Consider the following 21,319-nt stretch of genomic DNA (forward strand, 5'->3'; position numbering starts at 1 on the left):
AATAGATCTTCCTATACTAGGCTACACACAACAGGATACTGCTTTGAGGTCAACTTGCTAACAAAACAGGTCAACCCAAAAATACCTATGCAAATTAGACAGTGTTCATGTAATCAAATCACCATATCTTCTGTTAACGTGATAATTAGTTTAGGTTGTTCAGCTAACAAATCCACACAGCTGAGAACTGGGACATGCACAAATTTGTAACACATCTGAATCTCATGACCGCATCATTTATTTGAAAGGCTAGTGTAAATGAGCTACCTTTTTATTTTCCTGTATTTTTGACAGTGGACAAACAGGAAACAAACTATAACATAAACCAAGGGCTGTGGAAAGGATTGTATCAGTGACAATGGGAACTGCTGATGCTGGAGAATCCAAGATAAAGTCTGGAGCTGGATGAACACAGCAAGCCAAGCAGCATCTCATGAGCACAAAAGCTGACGTTTCGGGCCTAGACCCTTCATCAGAGAGGGGGATGGGGAGTGGGAACTGGAATAAATAGGGAGTGAGGGGGAGGCAGACCGAAGATGGAGAGAAAAGAAGGTAGGCAGAGAGGAGAGTTTAGGTGAGGAAGTAGGGAGGGGATAGGTCAGTCCAGGGAAGATGGACAGGTCAAGGAGGCAGGATGACGTGGTAGGAAATGGAGGTGCAGCTTGAGGTGGGAGGAAGGGATGGGTGAGATGAAGAACAGGTTAGGGAAGCAGAGACAGGCTGGGCTGGTTTTGGGATGCAGTCGGGGGAGGGGAAGAACTGGGCTGGTTTTCATATTGTCTGAGGAATGGGTGGGGGAGTTGAAATAGTTCGCGACTGGGAGGTACAGACAAAGGGGGTGGCCATGGGTACCCGCATGGGCCCAAGCTATGCCTGCCTCTTTGTAGGTTACGTGGAACAGTCCCTCTTCCGCACCTACACAGGCCCCAAACCGCACCTCTTCCTCCGTTACATTGATGACTGTATCGGCGCCACCTCTTGCTCCCCAGAGGAGCTCGAACAGTTCATCCACTTTACCAACGCCTTCCACCCCAACGTCAAGTTCACCTGGGCCATCTCCAACACATCCCTCACCTTCCTGGGCCTCACAGTCTCCATCTCAGGTAATCAGCTAGAAACTGATGTCCATTTCAAGCCCACTGACTCCCACAGCTACCTAGAATACACCTCCTCCCACCCACCCTCCTGCAAAAATTCCATCCCTTATTCCCAATTCCTCTGCCTCATCTGCTCCCAGGATGAGGCATTCCACTCCTGCACATTCCAGATGTCCCAGTTCTTCAAGGACTGCAACTTTCCCCTCACAGTGGTTGAGAATACCCTTGACCGCGTCTCCTGCAACACATGCCTCACACCCTGCCCCCGCCACAACCACCCCCGGAGGATCCCCCTCATTCTCACATACCACCCCACCAACCTCAGGATACAACGTATCATCCTCCGACACTTCTGCCATCTACAATCCGACCCCACCACCCAACACATTTTTCCATCCTCACCCTTGTCTGCTTTCAGGAGAGACCACTGTATCCGCGACTCCCTTGTCCGCTCCACACTCCCCTCCAACCCCACCACACCTGGCACCTTCCCCTGCAACCACAGGAAGTGCTACACTTGCCCCCAAACCGCCTCCGTCACCCCTATCCCAGGCCCCAAGATGTCCTTCCATATCAAGCAGATGTTCACCTGCACATCTGCCAATGTGGTATATTGTATCCATTGCGCCCGGTGTGGCTTCCTCTACATTGGGGAAACCAAGCGGCGGCTTGGGGACCACTTTGCAGAACACCTCCGCTCGGTTCGCAACAAACAACTGCACCTCCCAGTCGCAAACCATTTCAACTCCCCCTCCCATTCCTCAGATGACATGTCCATCATGGGCTTCCTGCAGTGCCACAATGATGCCACCTGAAGGTTGCAGGAACAGCAACTCATATTCCGCTTGGGAACCCTGCAGCCCAATGGTATCAATGTGGGCTTCACAAGCTTCAAAATCTCCCCTTCCCCCACTTCATCACAAAACCAGCCCAGCTCGTCCCCTCCCCCCAATGCATCACAAAACCAGCCCAACCTGTTTCTGCTTCCGTAACCTGTTCTTCCTCTCACCCCTTCCTTCCTCCCACCTCAAGCCACACCTCCATTTTCTACCTACCACCTCATCCTGCCTCCTTGACCTGCCCATCTTCCCTGGACTGACCTATCCCCTCCCTACCTCCTCACCTATACTCTCCTCTCTACCTACCTTGTTTTCTCTCCATCTGCGGTCTGCCTCCCCCTCTCTCCCTATTGATTCCAGTTCCCTTTCCCCATCCCCCTCTCCGATAAAGGGTCTAGGCCCAAAACATCAGCTTTTGTGCTCCTGAGATGCTGCTTGGCCTGCTGTGTTCATCCAGCTCCACACTTTTGTTATCTGTGGAAAGGATTACTGCATTTTTTTCAAAGAAAGTTACCTGATTGCCTTTTCAAGCAGTGGGGACAAGTCACTGCAGATAAGCTGGAGGCAGGAGGAGGGTACGAAGGCAGATTAATCAGCTACTTGTCGCTGGCCAAATCAGTAAAGAGGCAACCATTTGTTGATGACAAAGGCCTTCTGCCTGCCAGCAGCTATGTAATTGGCTTCTACATGGATGAACAGTTTGTGGGTATTTTTAGCCAGAAGCTATTGGTTCTACAGACAAGCATGTGCTGTCCTCTCTGCAGTAAAAAGCACTTCAAGGCAGAAGAAAGCCAGTTTATTTGCCCCCATTCCTCAATCAGTTGCTGTAAGCTGTAGCATTTAACTGTAAGTTAGACACTTTATAATTTGTTCAACAGTTGTGCTGTGGTTGCTGCAAGCAAGAGGAAGTACCTGAAAGGAGATTGACAAGCAGCTGGTCATAAAATGCAAAAGCATCAGCTCAACAAACCCCTCATCTGCCATGACACCATGCCTTTCTTCGAATGTGTCTGTGTCTAAGAATACACTCAGTATACTTGTTGCTTCAATTCAAATTGACTTTAATGCGACCGAAGAATTTAGATCACTATTTGTAAAATGCAAACTTTCCTTCCCTGAATTGGCTATAACATGATTCCAACATCATAAGTTTTAATGGCGCAACTATTGTGTTATTTTCTTATAACGAAAGATCACACGAGAATGGAACTATGTTATATCAGAACCTACTGCATATTTGTACGGGGAGTAATATAAAGGTGGTGGTGGGGGGCGGGGGGGGGGGAAGAGGTTAGACTTTAACTAGTCACTGTCTCAACTATTAACCTGTAGCTAGAGTCTATTCATAATAGTCATCCCTGTTACTAACAGAAACCTGGCCCACGCTCTGTCAACCTGGGTCCAAATGATGACTAAATTGGGGAATTCTGTGTACTTCTATATAATCCTTAATTTTTAGGATCACTCTATAAATAGCAGAAGGATTTTCAGTATACTACCTCATTGAGATCTAAGACTTGGGAAAGCTGTACTAGAGATATTAAAGAGACTATATATTCCCATTGGGTTAAATGTATAATGAAGGACGCATAACTAAATAATGCAACAAAAATCTGTTTGGAGGGCTTACATTCCCCGGAACACATCTGCTAGACCATTCACAGACAGGGCAGTGAAGACACATTTGTGAAGTATTACCATTTACGTAATTTCTGCAAATGTTTAGTTCAAAGCAAAAAAGTTACAGCAACTATTGTGTCCCAACCATTAAATGAAAACTTGCTACAAACACAACCAACTCAACTCTATTCAAAATTTGTAGAAGCTAATGTACTGTGAAATATCCTGGATAATAAAAGGGTTCTGGCAGAAGTCTGGTGGATTGATAACTTTGGACTTGAAGTAGTTGGGGGTGCATAAGTGTCCCAACAAAGTGTCAGTATCTGAGCGGGTGGAAGACACAAGAGGCAACCTTTCTCGGAGGGATCATGCTCACTTCTTCAGAGGTGAAGGAGGGCATATGTTGAGGGATACCCTCTTAACATTAAATGCACAATGACGGTAATGGAAGAGTAGCATGACAAAGAACAATGATTTTTGCTGGTTTCTGGAACATGGAGCTTCCTGCTTACTCTCTGCTGGTAGTCCCTATATTCATAGCCAACATCAAGATGCTCTCCTCTTGAGAGGTGAGGAGCCAAATGCTGGTAACCCACCACCTGTCTTAAGCATTTTGACTCAACTGTGGGCTATTTTATCCTTTAATGAGCAGAAGGCGGGATCAAGTGTGATGGCAGTGGGTGGGAAATCTGTCAGTGCAAGTTCTAGTCAGGGAAGATGTTGTGAGTAGTCCCAAGTTAGTGAATAGGTAACACAGAGGGCATACAAGTGTAGCCATGTGTCAGGGGATCTGAGGGAGGGGAGACTGAGGACGGGTCACCAGACCGAAAGTATTAATTCAGTTTTTTTTCTTCACTGGTGCTGCAGACCTGCTGAGCTTTTCCAGAAACTTCTGTTTTTGTTCCTGATTTTTGGCATCCACAGTTCTTTCGCTTGTTTTTAAATCAGAAAGGACCTTGGCTCAACAATTCCCCTTAGGGCATATATCAATTACACTCCAGTAAATAGCACCAGGTCCTTACAGAAAGAAGATCCTGCATCCAAGATACAAACTAACCAAATGAAATATTTTCAGTCAGTTGAACTAGTTGTACACACAAGTTGGGCAACTCACGACCTACTGGAAATGAGTATAATGGTAAAACATGCTACAGTTGAGGAGCTTCTGAAAGCAAATTTAAACAACAAAGAATTAAACACAGAGAAATAGACACTTAGGTTTTCAGTCTTAGATGATCCAGAAGATATGAATTTAGTCATTTTCAGTGATGTTTCACATGGCAATTTTCTGGATGGACTTTCCAGTGCAGTGGGGTTTATCACTTTGTTATGAAGCTGGGTGGAGTATTCATGAATTGGAAGGCACCAAGTTAGACCTGTTGGTAAAAATGATGGGAGGGGAAAAAAGTGCCATGGACCCTTTAAGAGCTTGTGCTTTATCTGTGCTTGGAAGTTGACAAATGCAGGTGCAGAGTGTCTGAATGGAACATCTTGTATAGAAAAGCCAAGTAGCATATTTTTTCCAAGACAAGTTTGAATTTGGCCAATTAATTTAAGCGAAGCACCTAGACACACAACTGAATTTAAATCTTATGGTGTTGACAACCTGAGACCAATAATAAGAATTTGGTTATGTCATAACAAGTATAAAAGATGAGGGCATGTGGAAAATCAGGGACAGCCAACTACCAGAGTTAGCACCATTGAGCTCTCAGAGAAAGTCCACCTAATTAATCAAAGGTACCACAGAATCTGAGCTCAAGGGTCCTCATAGAAGAAATTATTGAAATAAAACTTTCCTGATGGCAGAATTAGTGGAAGCAAGGTATTTGTTAAGAGACCAAAGGCAGCAAAATTTTCCAGAAGTCAGTGTGTGGACTCAGAGATTAAGATCTCAATTACTGCTTATTAATTGGGTTTATGTTAGTGGGACTTGCCTTTATTTAAACAGCATTTCAGTAGAATTTAGTTTAGTTAGGGAGCAGTTAGCATAAGGGAAGAATTGTTCAGTTTGTTAGTAATTTTGTTAATTTGTTCATTGTTGGGTTGAGTAGATTATTTGTTTCTAGTTATGTTAACTTGGAGATCAGATTTTCTTTCTTTTAATCACTCTTGTAATAGATTACAAGGTGAAAGATAAACATTTCTGGATGTTTTGTGATAATTATTAGAGGTAAACCCTGACTCCCATCATAACAGATTGGAGCTTGTATTTTAGTTTAATGTTCAGAGGGGTTCAGCCATTCCCCTGTCGTAACAACTTCTCGGTAGAAAAGAACAACCAAATGTTGTCCGCTGGCTTGGGACACCAGTTAAAAGCAACATGGCTGCGGAAGTACTGCCACTGATAGAAGCTATAGATATGGGGTGTACTTGTCTAGTATAAAGTTTCTTTTAGAATAGGAGAAGCAACTTCAGGAAGTGTGACCCTTTGAATGTTATATGTATGACTGTTCCGTTGAGAATGTCAATTCAACAAAAGCTGTCACAGAGAAAAGGTTAAGGATTGACTTTGACCGTTTAAAAAAAAAAGTTGCAAGAAGAGATGGCCAAGATAGGTTGACAAAAGTAACCAATTGTCAACATGTTTTACAATGAGAAATGCTTGCCCAAAGAAATTATTAAATGTCCTCCAACTGTGATGTCCTATGCTGAAAACATGAAAAAATTACATGAAATATATAGAATGCTGCTCTGTACAAATAAGGATAATTGTTTTCTTCGACTGTTTTGCCATTATTTCTACATAGAGTCATACAGCACAGAAACAGACCCTTCAGTCCAAGAAGTCCATACCGAACATCATCCTAAGCTAAACTAGTTCTAACTGCCTGTTCCTGGCCATATCCCTCCAAATCTTTCCTATTCATTATGTGTCAAGAGTATCTTTTAAACATTGTAATTGTACCCATAACTACCACATCCTCAAAAGTTCATTCCACATGTAAACCACTCCGTAAAAGTTACAGCCTTAATGTCTTTTCTAAATTTCCCTCACCTCACCCTAAAAATGCACCCTTTTCTCTTGCAATCCTCCATCCCTGGGAAAAGACAACTACCACTACCTCTATTCATACTTCTCGTTATTTTTATAAACTTCTATAAGGTTGCCTCTCAACTGCCTATACTCTTTCCTATAACTGGGTGACCAGAACTGGACACAGTATTCCAGAAGAAGCCTCACCAATGTCCTGTACAACTTCAACATGACTTCCCAACTCCTATACTCAAAAGGACTGAGCAAGGAAGGCAAGCATGCCAAACACACTTTTTTTAAGCCAATGCGACTCAAAGAATTATATACTTGCACCCCCAGGTCCCCTCAGTACTACACTAGCCAAGGTCCTAGCATTAATTGCATAAGCCCTACCCTTGTTTGTTGTTCTAAAATGCAATACCTCTCATTCATCCCAGCTGAACTTTTTCTGCCATTTCTTAGCCCATTGACCTATTTGATCAAGCCCCCTCCCGCGCCCCCCCGTAATCTTCGAAAACCTCCTTCACTGTTGACAATGCCACTAATTTTGGTGTCGTCCACAAACTTACCAACTATGCCTTCTATATTTTCATCCAAATCATTTATATAAATGACAATGGACCCAGAACTGATCCATGGAACACTGCTGGTGACAGGGCTCCGGTCCAAAAAACAACCCTCAACCATTACTGTCTCCTGCCATTAAACTGATTATGTATCCAATTGGCATATGGAGAAAGATTGTGTCAAAGCATGGGGAACAAGGAATCCCTTAAACCTTTGTTTTATAACATGCGATACACACAAGAAAATAAATCTTTGATTAGTTTTGGAAAGGTGGTTTTCATTAGTTAGAAAAGAGAAGAGAAAAAAGAAGAAAAAAAGGGGGGGAATCTGGTATTGACTGGTTAATGACATTGTCAAGTTGCATAATTTATTTCAGGCTAAGAAACAGGAGATGGCTGCTACTTGCCTGAGCTCATATAAACAGTAAGTACCAGTAACAGTGGGTGTGTGATGGAAAGACTGAGGAAGTTCATTAACTCTTTGCACAAAAGAAAAAAAGTGTGTGCAATAATTTCATTCACTCAAACTTGGAATCTGCTGACAATTCACACCACTTTCTGGGCAAACAAGTTTTTTCTCCCCTCTCAGCACCCTACTGGAATTTGTGTGTGTTTTGGTCATGGTTTTATACAATTCTAGCTATTCCCTTCCTTAATGAGGGAACATTCCCACCACAGTCCTGACAATGGGTTTCAGCCTGAAACCTCAATGTTCCTTCTCCTTGGATGCTGTGCTTTTCCAGTGCCACATTTACTGATTCTCTATACATCAACTCTATTAAAACTCTTATCACTTCAAAGATCGCCATTAAATCACCTCACAGCCATCTGATTTCAAAATAATACAGAAACTAGTCTTACTTGATAAATCTTGGTTAGAGAAAAAAAAACTGTAGACACTGGAATTCAAGGCAGACAAATAAGGCTAGAAGAACACAGCAAGCCAGGCAGCATTTGGAGGAAAGGAGCAGTCAACGTTTCGGGTGTAAACAAACTGTGCAATGGTCAAAAATCACATGACACCAGGTTATAATCCAACAAGTTTATCTGAAAACACTAGCTTTAGGAGCATTGCTCCTTCATCAGGTGTGATTTTTGACCTTCTCTAACTCAGTCCATCACCGGCACCTCGACATCAAACTGTCGAGTGATGAAGGTATACCATTTCCTCTCCTCACTCCCCTCAATCCGCACGAGCAAGGTGCTAATCTAAATTTTAACAGCAAATCAAGCTAAGTATATGTGTGAAAACCAATTTAAGTCCTCAACTTTAGTACTATTCATTATCTGATCTTCTGTGAAATTTGCTAGAAACTTGTTTAACAAAATAGACTAAGAAAACAACAAATGTGAAAAATTATATTGCAGGAGGTTACTACAGTGATCTGCAGTGACTAAAATATATTTGAAGTTCAGGAGTGAAGAGATGACATTTGCTGCTAATCTTGAAGAAAGTTAGTGGACATTTATCTTACTTACTAGAGATCATTCTGGTCGCACTATAAGGGATCTCTGGTGCCCCCAAACTGTGAAGGCAGCGAGTTTTGGGAAGATTTGTAGCTCAGGTTGAGGTTCTGGATGCAAGTTTGCTCGCTGAGCTGGAAGGTTAGTTTTCAGACGTTTCGTCACCATTCTAGGTAACATCATCAGTGAGCCTCCGACGAAGCGCTGGTGTTATGTCCCACTTTCTATTTATCTGTTTAGGTTTCCTTGGGTTGGTGATGTCATTTCCTGTGAAGGCACTTAGCAGACTAAGCATCCAATCAGACTGAACAGTTCTCAGACAGCAAAGCAGGAACACGTTTTAATTATCCTAGCTCTCAACAATCACTCATTACGACAACTACCCTACATCCCGCATCCTTCTCCCATCCTTCCGTACTGACTTCTCCCCATATCTCTGTTCCCACTCACCATCATGCACAATGGGCCGAGCTCAAGAACCCCGCTACATCATGGAGACATCTTTGAAATGCTCATAAAACTGTCAAAATTCATAGCAGTCTTGGCAGCAGTTTAAATAACCTATGCCATGCTGAATCCATCAGCTTCGGAGGTCAAAGCATTTCACTAAACAATGTCAAAGCATTCAGATCTAAATCTATTAAAACCTTTGAAGCAGTGGGCCAGATGGCCATATGTTGTGCTGCTTCTAAGGCTAACGGATGGCCTCATGCAAGTGAAGAGATCAAAGCATGGTATACAACAGGCACGGTAGAAATCAATGCTGTTCAACATTGAAGAGCAACTTATCTATTGGCTGAAATTAATCTAATCCATCTGAATGCTCCTCCACCTTCACAATGCTGTTAAGTTGCATAGTAACTTATTTAAACAAAACCAGATCAATTACTGCATTAAAAGCATACTCACCATATTGCTGAATGATACATTATGGGAGGTTAGTAACACATACTCAGCTTAAATAAAGCAAAATACTGCAGATGCTGAAAATCTAAAATAAAAACACCATCTTGGAGAAACAGCAGGTCTGGCAGCATCTGTGGAAAAAGAAACATGGTTAATATTTTGAGTCTGATATGATTCTTCTTCAGAAGTCATCTTAGACTCAAAACATTAACTCTATTCCTCTCTGCACTGATGCTGTCAGACCTGCTGAGTTTCTCCAGCATTTTCTGTTTATATACCTATTAAACGTACAAGTCAAAAGTTTCCCAACAGCAAAACAGGCTTCTCCGATGATTCAGAACAATTCCACACTGGCATGAAGTAGTAAGGTCTGAGTCAATAATGTGATGGGGCTGAAATCACCACCCTTGCAGAGAAGCCGAAAGGACTGGCACTTGTATGCTCAGGAACCCAACCTTATCCCTGATTCAGAGAAATCCAACATGATGCAGATCTTAGAATATGGTCCCACCTGCCTTTGTCTTCCCCCATCGGTTTGACAAAATCCAGTCCATGAAATCACAGAAGGCAGTTCCTAGGTTTCTTCACTGAGATGCCTGAGGTTGTTGTTAAATTTTACAAAGCAACTGAGCTGAACACTAATGATTTTGCTGCCATTACAACTGTAAAATACAAACATTACATGCTTCATCTTCAACTGGGTGGCAAAGTAAAACAAAAAGAAGCAGACCACAGGTTCTAGGTCATCTGCAATTGGGTTGTGACAAGGGTGCAACGCTAAGTTATGATTGGATAACACCTTAACAATAAAAAGAACTTACGAAGGCACCTCATAGCAGCATTATTAAAAAAAGACAATGAACCCCATAAGCAGATGGTAAAAAGTTAGTCAGAGATAGATTTTAATACGTGTTTTAATGAGGTGGAGACACGTAGCAAGGATATTCCAGGCTTAGGACGCAGGCATCTGAAGGCATAGCTATCAATGGTGGGAGTGGTTAAATTCAAGAATGCTCAAGTGGCTAGAATTAGTGGTGTGCCGTAACTTGGATGGTTGTGGAATTAGAGAAGATAGAGATGGGGGAAGCCAGGCCATAGGGAGATTTGAAAATAGGAAGATGAAAGTGAATTTAAAATGAAGACATTAATTGTCTGGGATCCATCATGGCACAGTGGGAAGTGGGGATAATAGGGGAACTGGTCCTAAGTGAAAACTGGGATAGCAGAGTTTATCACATAGGGCAGAAGTTGGAAGATTGACATAGTCAGGTCTAGAGGTAATGAAAAATTATTGAATGTTTCAGCTGCAGGTAAGCGGATATACAGGCCATTTCACAAAAGAAAGAAAAGGCAGTCTTAGCGAAGGCACGAATATGAAATTGGAAGCTCACCTTTGAAATATATGTGGCACTGAGGCTGTGAACAGACTGCGTAATCTCAGGCTGTCCACTGGGAGCCTTTTGCTATCGAACAGAGTTTTGGATACACGATTGAAAAATGATAGTGTCAGTCATCCCATTATTTACATGGAGGAAGTTTCTGCTCATCCAGTCATGGTTAAATGACAAGCAGTCTGAGTTGAGCAACAGTGGAGAGGTTGAATGAGATTATCTTGAGGTCGATCTAAGTGTACACACGAGCTAACACAGATTTCGGACAATGTTACTAAGGGACAGTATGTAGATGAGAACAGTGGATGGAGAAGAATGGTTCTGAGTGAATACTAAAGGAATTGGTGCATTCACAGAGAGAAAAGCCATTGTTAGTGACTCTTTGACTATGGCTGGATGGATAAGACTGGAAATGGATGACAGCAGTCCCACCCAGCTGGACAGCAATGGTGAAGTGTTGGATGAGAATGGTGTGGTCAGCTGACTCAAAGATTGCAGCCAGATTGAGGAGAGAATTTTATCAGACACAGATATCATTTGTGACTTTGCCAAGAAACCGGTAATGTTACAAACATTGTCAGGGCTTTGTAGGGTTCAGGCAACGCTCCACTGATTTCTATGCTCCTTGTCTTCAAGTTAGGGAAAATTCCACTCAATAAGTAGAAATGATAAGACAGTGCATTCCTTATCCATATTTTACTAACATGTATCAACACATGAAATACTCAACTGTATGGACTCAAGAACACACGTGAGGCGGGGGGGGGGGGGGGGGGGGGGGGGGGGGGAAGAGTGAGAAGCCGCACACGAGATTGGGGGGGGGCAAAGACAGGGTGACAGGGAGAGTGCGAGAATGATTGAGTGAGACAGCAAAGTGAGCAAAGTTTGTATCCAGTAGCCGAAGAATGCAAAATTAGCTTTGAACCTTACAGTGCCCCATTCTTGGAAATTCTTTACACCCAAGTTAACACACCATCTATTTAACTATACAGATATTAAATTCCGGCTCTATGCCAGTCATGCCACACAGGGAGGTTTTGAAAGATCATCAGATGTTCCTGATATTCACAGGGTTAACATTGAGTCAGACAATCAGAATGTTAGCCACACAGCCAAAGCAGCTGAGAAAGATAATTTGATTATTGGAGTAATAAAAATTTCTAAATTGCAAACACTAAGGTTAGGTTATAATGAAAGGAATGCTAGGGATGGATTAGCCCAATGTGAGTCACAAGGATTCAGTCTGAGTTTGTCTACAAATAGGAGGGAACTATGACTAATGCAGCACTTCAAAGGCTACTTCAAACCCAGTTATTTAAAACTTGCCCATCTCGAGTTAATGCTTGCTTTGTTCTATATTTGTCCCATGATTAGTAAGGATGTAAATGAAAAATAGAACAAGCTGTGAAAATCTGTTGTTCAACAAGAAACTGCAATTCTCTTGAAATTACGGTAAATCTTCAACAAAATTTCTTTTTTCCACCACCTGAATTTCTACATTCATTATTCACCAATTACAAAAATGATGTTGTAGTTTTTATTTGTCTCTCCATATTCTCTAATCCACTTCTGCCAAACCCATGAACTAACACCCAGAACAGCCAGGGCAGCAGATGCATGGGCATACCTGTATCAGCGAGTTCCTCTCTAAGCCACACCTATTCTGACTGGGAAATATATCATCACTGTCTCACGGTTGCTGGGACAAATCCTGAAACTTCCTTCCTCACAGCACTGTGGGCAATAGTGGTTGAAGGCGGCAACTCACTGCCACTTTCTCAAGGGCTATTCAGGATGGGCAATAAATACTGATCTAGCCAGCGAGAAGTGAAATGTCAAATGGCATATATTAAATATGGTGTCATTCAAAGAGCATGCATTCAATGCGACTGGGTGAAAGTTGGAGGAAACCATTAGATTAGTGAGGACATGACTGGAATCAAGTTAAGGCAATGCAAAGTCAAGTGATAGAGATGAATAAAATAATCGATGTAAAGCATGACACACGGAGATCAAATTCATAGATAATAATTTCTACATAAGCAGTTGGCAAGGGAAATCAGAACTGATATCCTCGAACCAAGTGACAGTTTATTCAGCGAACGCTTTAAACGAAGTTTGAAGTGGTGAATAAACCGACTTTAAAAAGTCTTCAACAATACTGGAATGGTAATACCACAGCAATTGTAGCAGCTTGCTTTTTCACATGAAAGCGTAATGACAATAAAATTGCAATACTAAGTAATTCCAGAAGGCACTTTGACAGCAGGCTGTAAAGGACTCATGCAATACATTGGGATGATGAGCAATGCCCAACCACATTAGTGCACATTTTCTTGATCAAATTCTTGGCATTAACCCCAATCTCTCAGACAAACTGGAACATAGGAGGCATTCATGCTACTGCTGCACTTCAAAATTAGAAGTACACAGAGTGTCCTTTTGGTTATGCATAACAAACCATATTTGGACTTCCCATTGATCTGAACTGAGAACACCAGAGTAGTTTTTCCCAATGCCTAAAACCAGAGGTCTCTGGCAGAAATTTCACTGGATAAATGACCTGCTCTTTTGCACCATTTGGTAATGGTCCCAGTCTCATGCCATCATACATTGCTGCCACTGAGACCGAGTGTTTCATATCCACTCACTGAGAACTCTGAAGTACTATGTTGTCTGCACAAGTGCCTTCAGCTCTGACGTCCTTGTGGAATAGTGCAATAGTGGATGTCATGAACAGCTCTTTCACTGATGTCCTGGCCAAGCCTCAATACTTGGGAGATGAGACAAGACAAGAGAAATAAATACAACAGGAAACAGGGCTTCTCACTCTCAAAATTTGGAATGTGAACTGGTACAGCTCTAGCCCAGAGTTGCAGATTCCAGTTACAGCACAGATAAGATCATCGCGTCATAGAGCATGGAAACAGGCCCTTCAGTCCAACCAGTCCACGTTGAACATAAGCCCAAACTAAACTAGTCCCACCTGCCTGCACCTAGCCCATATCCCTCCAAAGCTTTCCTATTCATATCTATCCGAATGTCTTTTAAACATTATAACTGTAACTGCAGCCAATACTTCCTCAGGGGATTCCATTCCACACACAAACCACCCTGTGTAAAAAAAATTGCCTTGTCCTTTTTAAATTTCTCTCCATTCACCTTAAACATGTGTCCCCTAGTCTTAAAATTCCCCATTTTAGGGAAAAGACAACTAACAGTAACTCTATCTATACCTCTCATTATTTTACAAAATTCTACAGGTCACTTCTCAACCTCCTGCACCCCAGTGAAAAAGGTCCTAGCATATCCAGCCTCTCCCTATAAAATAAACCTTCCATACCCAGCATATCCTCGTAAATCTCTACTGAACCCCCGCCAGCTTAATATTATCTTTCCTATAACTGGGCAATCAGTTAGCTTGCCCGACACAAAGCCTTGAAACCCGAGACCCTCTAGTCTCAGCCTTAACTCAGGGCACCTCTGCCACGTCATGTTATATATTTGACTAATTTGGGAACCAGTCACTCCTGACAGACTATTTGGGAGGAGTATGTTTGAAATTAGAAATCTTTCATATTACCATCCTGAATTTTCCAGCAAGTTGCGCAGAATTGCTTGTGGTACTGAGCAGTTGTAATAACCCATTCCAATGTAAGACCTCCAGATTTTATTCTTGCTTGCAATCTTGTATAGACTGGCAAGGATTTCATTTTCACCTAAGTGGGGGAAAAGAAAACAAAAGTTGCATCTACCAAATCTCACTTAAATAAACAAGTTAATTTACCAAAAAGTAGCAACGTAGGAAAAAAAAATCAAAAGACTGGTAAGCCATGCTGTAATATATATTCATAATTTATTCAGCAAAACAACCAGACCTCATCTTCCCTCCCACCATTACAATGATAAATTCAATTCACATTTAACTTCCAAAAGTAAAAATATTGGATAAATTAAACAATTTTAAAATACACACTGAATACTGATATTACTAACAGCAGTTATTAGCTATCACACCATAACTTAGATGAATTCAGAATTTGGCTTCCACAGTTCTCTGGCCACTGTTTTCATTCATTTACCTGCAACTCATGTCTCGCTTCTGGCCTCAAGTTAATTTTTTAAACCTGCTATTTCAGGGGGTAATTTAGAATCAGCCACATTGCCGGGCACTGGAATCAGGCACAGGCCAGACCAGGCAGGGACAGTATATTTCCTCCACTTAAGGGGCATTCAGACGTGGGAGTCGGCATGGAGAAGAAGAGGTTTTCCGCTCTTTTCTACGGACGTCGCACTCTGCCAGGTCAATTGTTCATTTTAAATTATTCATTTAAGACATGTAGATTTTCGTTAACCAGAATTAAGGAACATAAAAGTCGGTACAGGGCTCAAGGGACAAGTCTGTCATACTCCTATGCACTATTGCATTTTGTCTTAGGCCCAGTTTCACCCAAAATTTCATTAAAACCCATGAAGGAGTATTTTCTCAAACATAAATAAACATTTCAAATCACAGCCCAACTGAGCTGGTTCTTGGCAAAATTTGCATTTGGCTGCGGGCAAATAAATTTGACGAGAAACACAAAGGAAACAAACTTCTCAAAACGTGTGCCATCTTCTAGAGAAATTGTGCCCAGACTGCACCCAAAGCCAATAGTTTAAACTAATACGTTGATCCTGAAACGAACATGTCATCAGAAGCTGTGCGTTGCTGCCAAAGGTCACTACAGGGGGCAGCACATATGCACAGTAGTTAGCCAACATCCATCACAAGAGGTCGCAACACCACTCCAATGTTGTCTAACTCTATCTAGCTTTCCTGAAACAACATTCATCCATAAAATATTTCAAAGCCAAACCAGGAGAAATTGGGCATTCAGTCATCCATGTTTTTGGTGCATGAGTGCCAGTTGTGGGGTGAATCGTATCAACATCAAAATGGCACCAACCAGCAGCCAGAAAGATGCTCTACAATCAGATTATGGTACCACCATCACAGAACACTAGGTCGCCACAAGCAGTGTCACTTTGTAATTCAGTGCTATAGCTCACTCCATAAGAGTTTAACGGCAGGAAGGATCCTTATCAATGTGTTTTTTTTTAAATGATGAGCAGCTATTTTGTTTGCTGGTTGGTTTCTTCTGGCTGTTGCTACAGTTCTACAAGTGCTTGGTGCTCTCATTAGTTGTTGCAATTTGTCAAAATCTATAGGGAGTGGTTTGGCAGGTACTGCCATAGTATTTGCTGATTCCAGTGCTTCTGCAAGATGCATTAGTTGAGTATGCCTGTTGTAATGAGGCATGGCTTGAAGAGTGAACAGAGGTCATGTAGAGCAGGACGAGCTGCTGGAAGAGGAGGGAGAACAAAAAAAGGACTCTGAGCAGGAGGCCATTTCCATTTAGGGTGTCAAGTCAACAACTGTCCTATCTGAATTTCAGTGCATTCACAAAGACTAAAAAAGGTCTCCTTGTGGCCTGCAGACTAATTGCTACCACACTGCCACAGGTCAACTCTACCCAACATTGGGACTCAGATTCACTCCCTCAATATTTAACTGTCTGCATGTGTTCTTTATTACCTCTACTACTAATTCATCTGACTGCATGTTGAATGCTTTTACGGCATTTACTCTTGACTAAGAAGGGGGAAAAAGATTCAGTATCAACTGGAATGTGAAATTGAGGTAATAAACAGATCAGCCATGATCTTATTACATGGTAGAGCAGGCTGAAGGAGCTGAATGGGCTACTTCTGCTCCCAATTCATCTGTTCAGATGACTACACAAAGAATTCTGTAAATTCATGCCCTTCAGTCTGCAGCAATCTGCTTTGGCTAGCTGCTGAATGGCAAAGGTGAGCAAAAATGGCTATACTCTGCTGAAACTGGTTCACGGCTCAGGAGAGCACACGTATGTACAGTTTGCGCATGATAGCAGCCACATCCACAAAACAGATCACAGGCACATTGTAATAATGCTTCCATTGCCAGGACTATTCTAGAAGACCACTGCAGTGCGTATTTGGAGTGGACATCCAGCATCGGGTTGTGGTATGCTACATAAGCATGCAATTATAAAACAGGTAACCTCACATCCGAGCAGTAAGTAACCAAAGAGATGGAACAGGGATGCACATGGCAAATCTGACAGCCCCATGCTGTACTAGCTGTCTGATGAATGCACTGAAATGCCATATCAGGAACTGCAATCCAGTACCTCCAGAGCCTGGCGTGTTGAATTTTTTCTCTTCCAGACAGACAATCACCACACTCACTTGGAAACAAAGTTAGAAGCAACCACAAATAAACATTCCAAACCAAAATTTATAAATGAAATAATCTGTCTGCATATAAAAGTCAACTGATCTGAACAGCACGGTGGGTATATTAACCCTCATGGACTGTATCACCACCTTCTCCTGGCCAATCAAGGAAGTGCAATAAATACTGGCCCAACCAATGACACCCACTTCTCATAAAAGAATACAAGTAAAATCATCCCTGACCAATGTATACACTGCATAATTTGCTGGTTAAGCCATAATTGGACTACTGTATGCAGTTCTTGTCACATTATAGGAAAGACATGACTACAGTAGAGAGGGCGCAGAGACTTACCAGGATGCTGTTTGGGACAGAGGGTGTCAAATATGAAAAAAAATTGGATAGGCTGTGGTTGTTTTACTTGGAGCAGCAAAAGGTTGAGAGGAGACCTGATGAGAGAGATGCACAAGATTATGAGGGACACAGAGTGGATGAGAAGGTACTGTTTCCATTCATAAGGGAGTCAATTTGTAAGGGTTTTAGATTTAAGATAAGCAGCAGAAAGCTGAGAAGTGAATTAAGAAGAGATTTTTTTCAACCAAAATGTAGTTTGTGTATGGAGCTGTCCATCTGAAAGGGCTGCTGAGCCAGAAACTCTCGTAACATTTAGGCAGTGTTTAGATATTTACTTGAGTTGTCATTGCTTCTTAATTATGGGCTAAAGTTGGAAAATAGATGTAGTATAATCAGGTGTTTATTGACTGGCATCAGCAGAGTGGGCTGAATGTCCTCCTTCTGTGCTTTAAACATTTGAGTCTGTGAGTCATTCCCATTTTATGCATGTGTTTGCCTGTGCTGTTGCTCTTACACAGCTGGTGGTAGGCCACTGACTTTTCAACATGGGAGACTACAGATGGCTTTGCAGTACACACTCAACTTCCCAGTTCTCACAGGTGCTGGGAGCACACCCACCCAACCCAATCTAACAGGTTTGGCAGCAACCCTGTTAAGAGTGTCACAGGCACCACTCCACCAGTCATTTGGTTCCCCGATCGACTTCCCCCTCATCCCAAAGTGTCCTTTAAAATTTCCTCAAGAGGAAGCGATCTTGGATTCCAACTGTAATAGATGCTTTAAAACAGTGCTTCCTGTAGTATGATCAGCACAGGTGGTCCAAATGCAAGACCATATGGAATATGCTAAAACCTTCTTCACCATTATTCATGAGCCATCGCACGACGAGTCTGGCTCGCACATTCGCAGCATGAGGACGTCATACATGCAAGAAATAACATATACAACTCTCTAAACAAGATTTATGTTGCTAAAATGAGAAATTGCAAGATTGAAAATTTAACACTTCAATACATTCAACACAAAGTGGAGTGACTAACTGAACATAGAGCCCAATACAAAACTAAAGCCCTTCCAGCTCAGACACAGCCATCAGTTCATTGGCAACTCAGCAAAAACTGCACCATTCTTCCCATAAACTCTGAACGTTTTCTTTTGCAGCAACAAGTGGACAGAGGCGGGCTAGCATCAAGGTATATTGCTCCTCCTAGGATGAGCGGCAGTGACAGTTTCGGAGTGGATGGCTTCAAGTGTGAACTCAAGTCATGGTACCAGTTTTTCATTACTCCACTCTCCTGTTCTTCCGTTCACAAAAACAAAAATTTGCTGGACTCTACATCGAAGATAAAACCTGAAAACAACCATCCTTGGTGGCACAATCTGCATCAATTCTCATTCAACAGCTGCAAGACAAGTTATTTTTGTGGATTTTATTTTCATGACCATTCTGATCAACGTGTGATTTACTGGAAAACAAGGCTTGGAGCTGGATGAACACAGCAGGCAAGCAGCAGCAAAGCTGACGTTTTGGGCCTAGACCTAGAAGGATCTAGGCCCGAAACGTCAGCTTTCCTGCTCCCGAGATGCTGCTTGGCTTGCTGTGTTCATCCAGCTCCACGCCTTGTTATCTCGATTTCTCCAGCCTCTGGAGTTCCTATTTGCTGAAAAACTAATTTTCTCTTTTTTGTTGTTTAAAACTAACAGTGTCAACTTCAAAATGATTGCGAACTAACTCCAGTTCCTTGGGCCAACCACAGCACACTCCTACTTAGACAGGGCGGTTCAGCCTTGTTACAGATTCCCAAATTGAGGACTTAGATCAAAATTCCTAATAATGCCTCACAATGTAGAGGAACCAGATTGAATACTAGAGGGCAGCAGTGAGCATAGCACTGAAATGCGAAGAATTTTTTTTAAAGAAGAGGGCACCAACAACCTGACCGATGAAGGCAGCCTGAATAGAGGTGGCTACAAAAGTCAGTGCTCCCGAGTAGCTCTGGTGAACCTGGTTCAGTGCCACAAGACAATATACAATCTGCTGTGATCTTCAAGGGTACATATCACTGTCTGTTCATTGTTTCATGCTCCTCGAAGTGCAAATTCAAACTGCAGGGTTGGCAATAAATGGACAAGACCAGCTGCCAGACATTTTCATCACGCATTTCACGTGTAATTAATGTTCCTGATTTCATTGCAGTTACCAATGCAGCCCCACTGGCATCACAGTGGTACTGCCTCTCACACATCTGCCAGGGCTCATACTTAAACATAAAAGGAGTGACAACACTCAGCAGTTCGGACATGCCATCAGCTCTTTCACAAATAGAAGAATGCACACATCTGATGTCTTAAACAAACATAAATACATGCAAGTTTACGCAAAAGCTAAATACATATTCGGAAAAGATGGCTTGTTGAGTCCCTGCTTTGAGTTCAACTCTGCTTGCCTGTCCCGATTAGAATTGCTGCCATCAGCCAATGTGGCTGCCTCTCTTTGGCAGGCTTCTTGGCCCAGTTTTACAGTGTTAGAATTGAACAAGCCAGATTAAAAGTTCTCATAAACTGATTGACATACAGAAGCTTCACCCAACCACAAAGTTTCTGCGCAAAGGAATGCCTTGGTTGTTAAAGAACCAAGTTACTGAACAAGGTTGTGCCTATTGGAACTGGCAAGAAAACCTCCACCCAGCATTGCCAAAATTGCCTAACAAGTTTATGCCTACGAATGCAAGTATAATTGCTGGAAATGTCATCAAGCATTCATAGCATGCTAATGAGTTCAAAAGGTTTTCTCTGCTCTGGTCAGGAAAGCAAACCCACCTGAAAAGTGAGACCTTGATAACAAAACTTGAACACACCAGAAAATTGAACTTCCACCTCCTTCCAGATTAAATTCCCCAACTTGTCCTTTTAACAGCTCCAGTCACATTATGCCCCTCAACTTTACCATTGTCAGGGGTGACGGGAGACAGGAAACAGATGCTCAAATCTCCACTTAACCAAAAAGCTATGGTTCTGTAAGTAAAAACAACATAAAGTACTGAAAAATACAAATGAATTCATGTAATAGCCAGTTCCAGGCTTCTACCCACTTCGATTGCACTTTGATTTTAAGAGGGAGTTAGATTTAGTTCAGTGTTAAAGGGGTGAGAGGATTTGGGGAGAAAGCAGGAATAAAGTACTTAGTTGGATAATTGGCCATGATCATGGTGAATGGCAGAGGAGGCTCAAAGGGCCAAATGGCCTACTTCTGAAGCTCTTTCCTATATTCACTCTACTGTATACACATCATTAAAAATATTATTATCCTCAAAGCATTAGTGTGGTACAGAACTGGAAATCACTTCAAAAGTTTGGTTTTGACTTAGAGCTGCTTGTGAGCTCTCTAAAGTTGCCAAAGAATCTTAAAGTCTTGCTGCGCTCTGTAACATTTTCTTATTACAGAAGAACAACAGAAACGAGTTAATTTCTAAGCATGAACTGGTTGCTGAATGCACTTGCACTAGATATTTTTTCTATATGTCCCAGAGGATGGGTGGTGGTACAGTCGGTTGGGCACCAAGTGATCTCCCATGTTATGCTTACGACAAACCTACAAACATGCCCTAACTCTCACGCTCTTGTCTCTCCACTCTTTTTTTTGAGATTGATCTGCTCAATCACACCCACACCTTTGTTTTTAATGCTTCTCTTTGGTGCAACCCTCTCCCAGTCATGATCCCGATCTTAAATCCAAGAAATGACAACTTCAATGTTTTAAGGCAAGCATATGGTTTGTCCAATCATCAGGTTGAACTACACCAAGCACTTATCAGGACATATCACTGACATCCTTGCTCGCCG

At 42.2% G+C, this 21,319-nt stretch overlaps 1 protein-coding gene across 1 annotated transcript in view; it reads right to left on the reverse strand.

The window, feature by feature from the left end:
- gldc (glycine dehydrogenase (decarboxylating)) overlaps positions 1-21,319 on the reverse strand; it is a 195,755-nt gene that overhangs the window by 159,672 nt on the left and 14,764 nt on the right. The window contains exon 3 of the mRNA XM_048527590.2: positions 14,444-14,579. Coding sequence (XP_048383547.1) covers positions 14,444-14,579 — 136 coding nt within the window. The remainder of the gene's footprint in view (positions 1-14,443; positions 14,580-21,319) is intronic.

The sequence above is a fragment of the Stegostoma tigrinum genome, chromosome 3 (assembly GCF_030684315.1).
Source record: "Stegostoma tigrinum isolate sSteTig4 chromosome 3, sSteTig4.hap1, whole genome shotgun sequence".
Taxonomy (NCBI): Eukaryota; Metazoa; Chordata; class Chondrichthyes; order Orectolobiformes; family Stegostomatidae; genus Stegostoma; species Stegostoma tigrinum.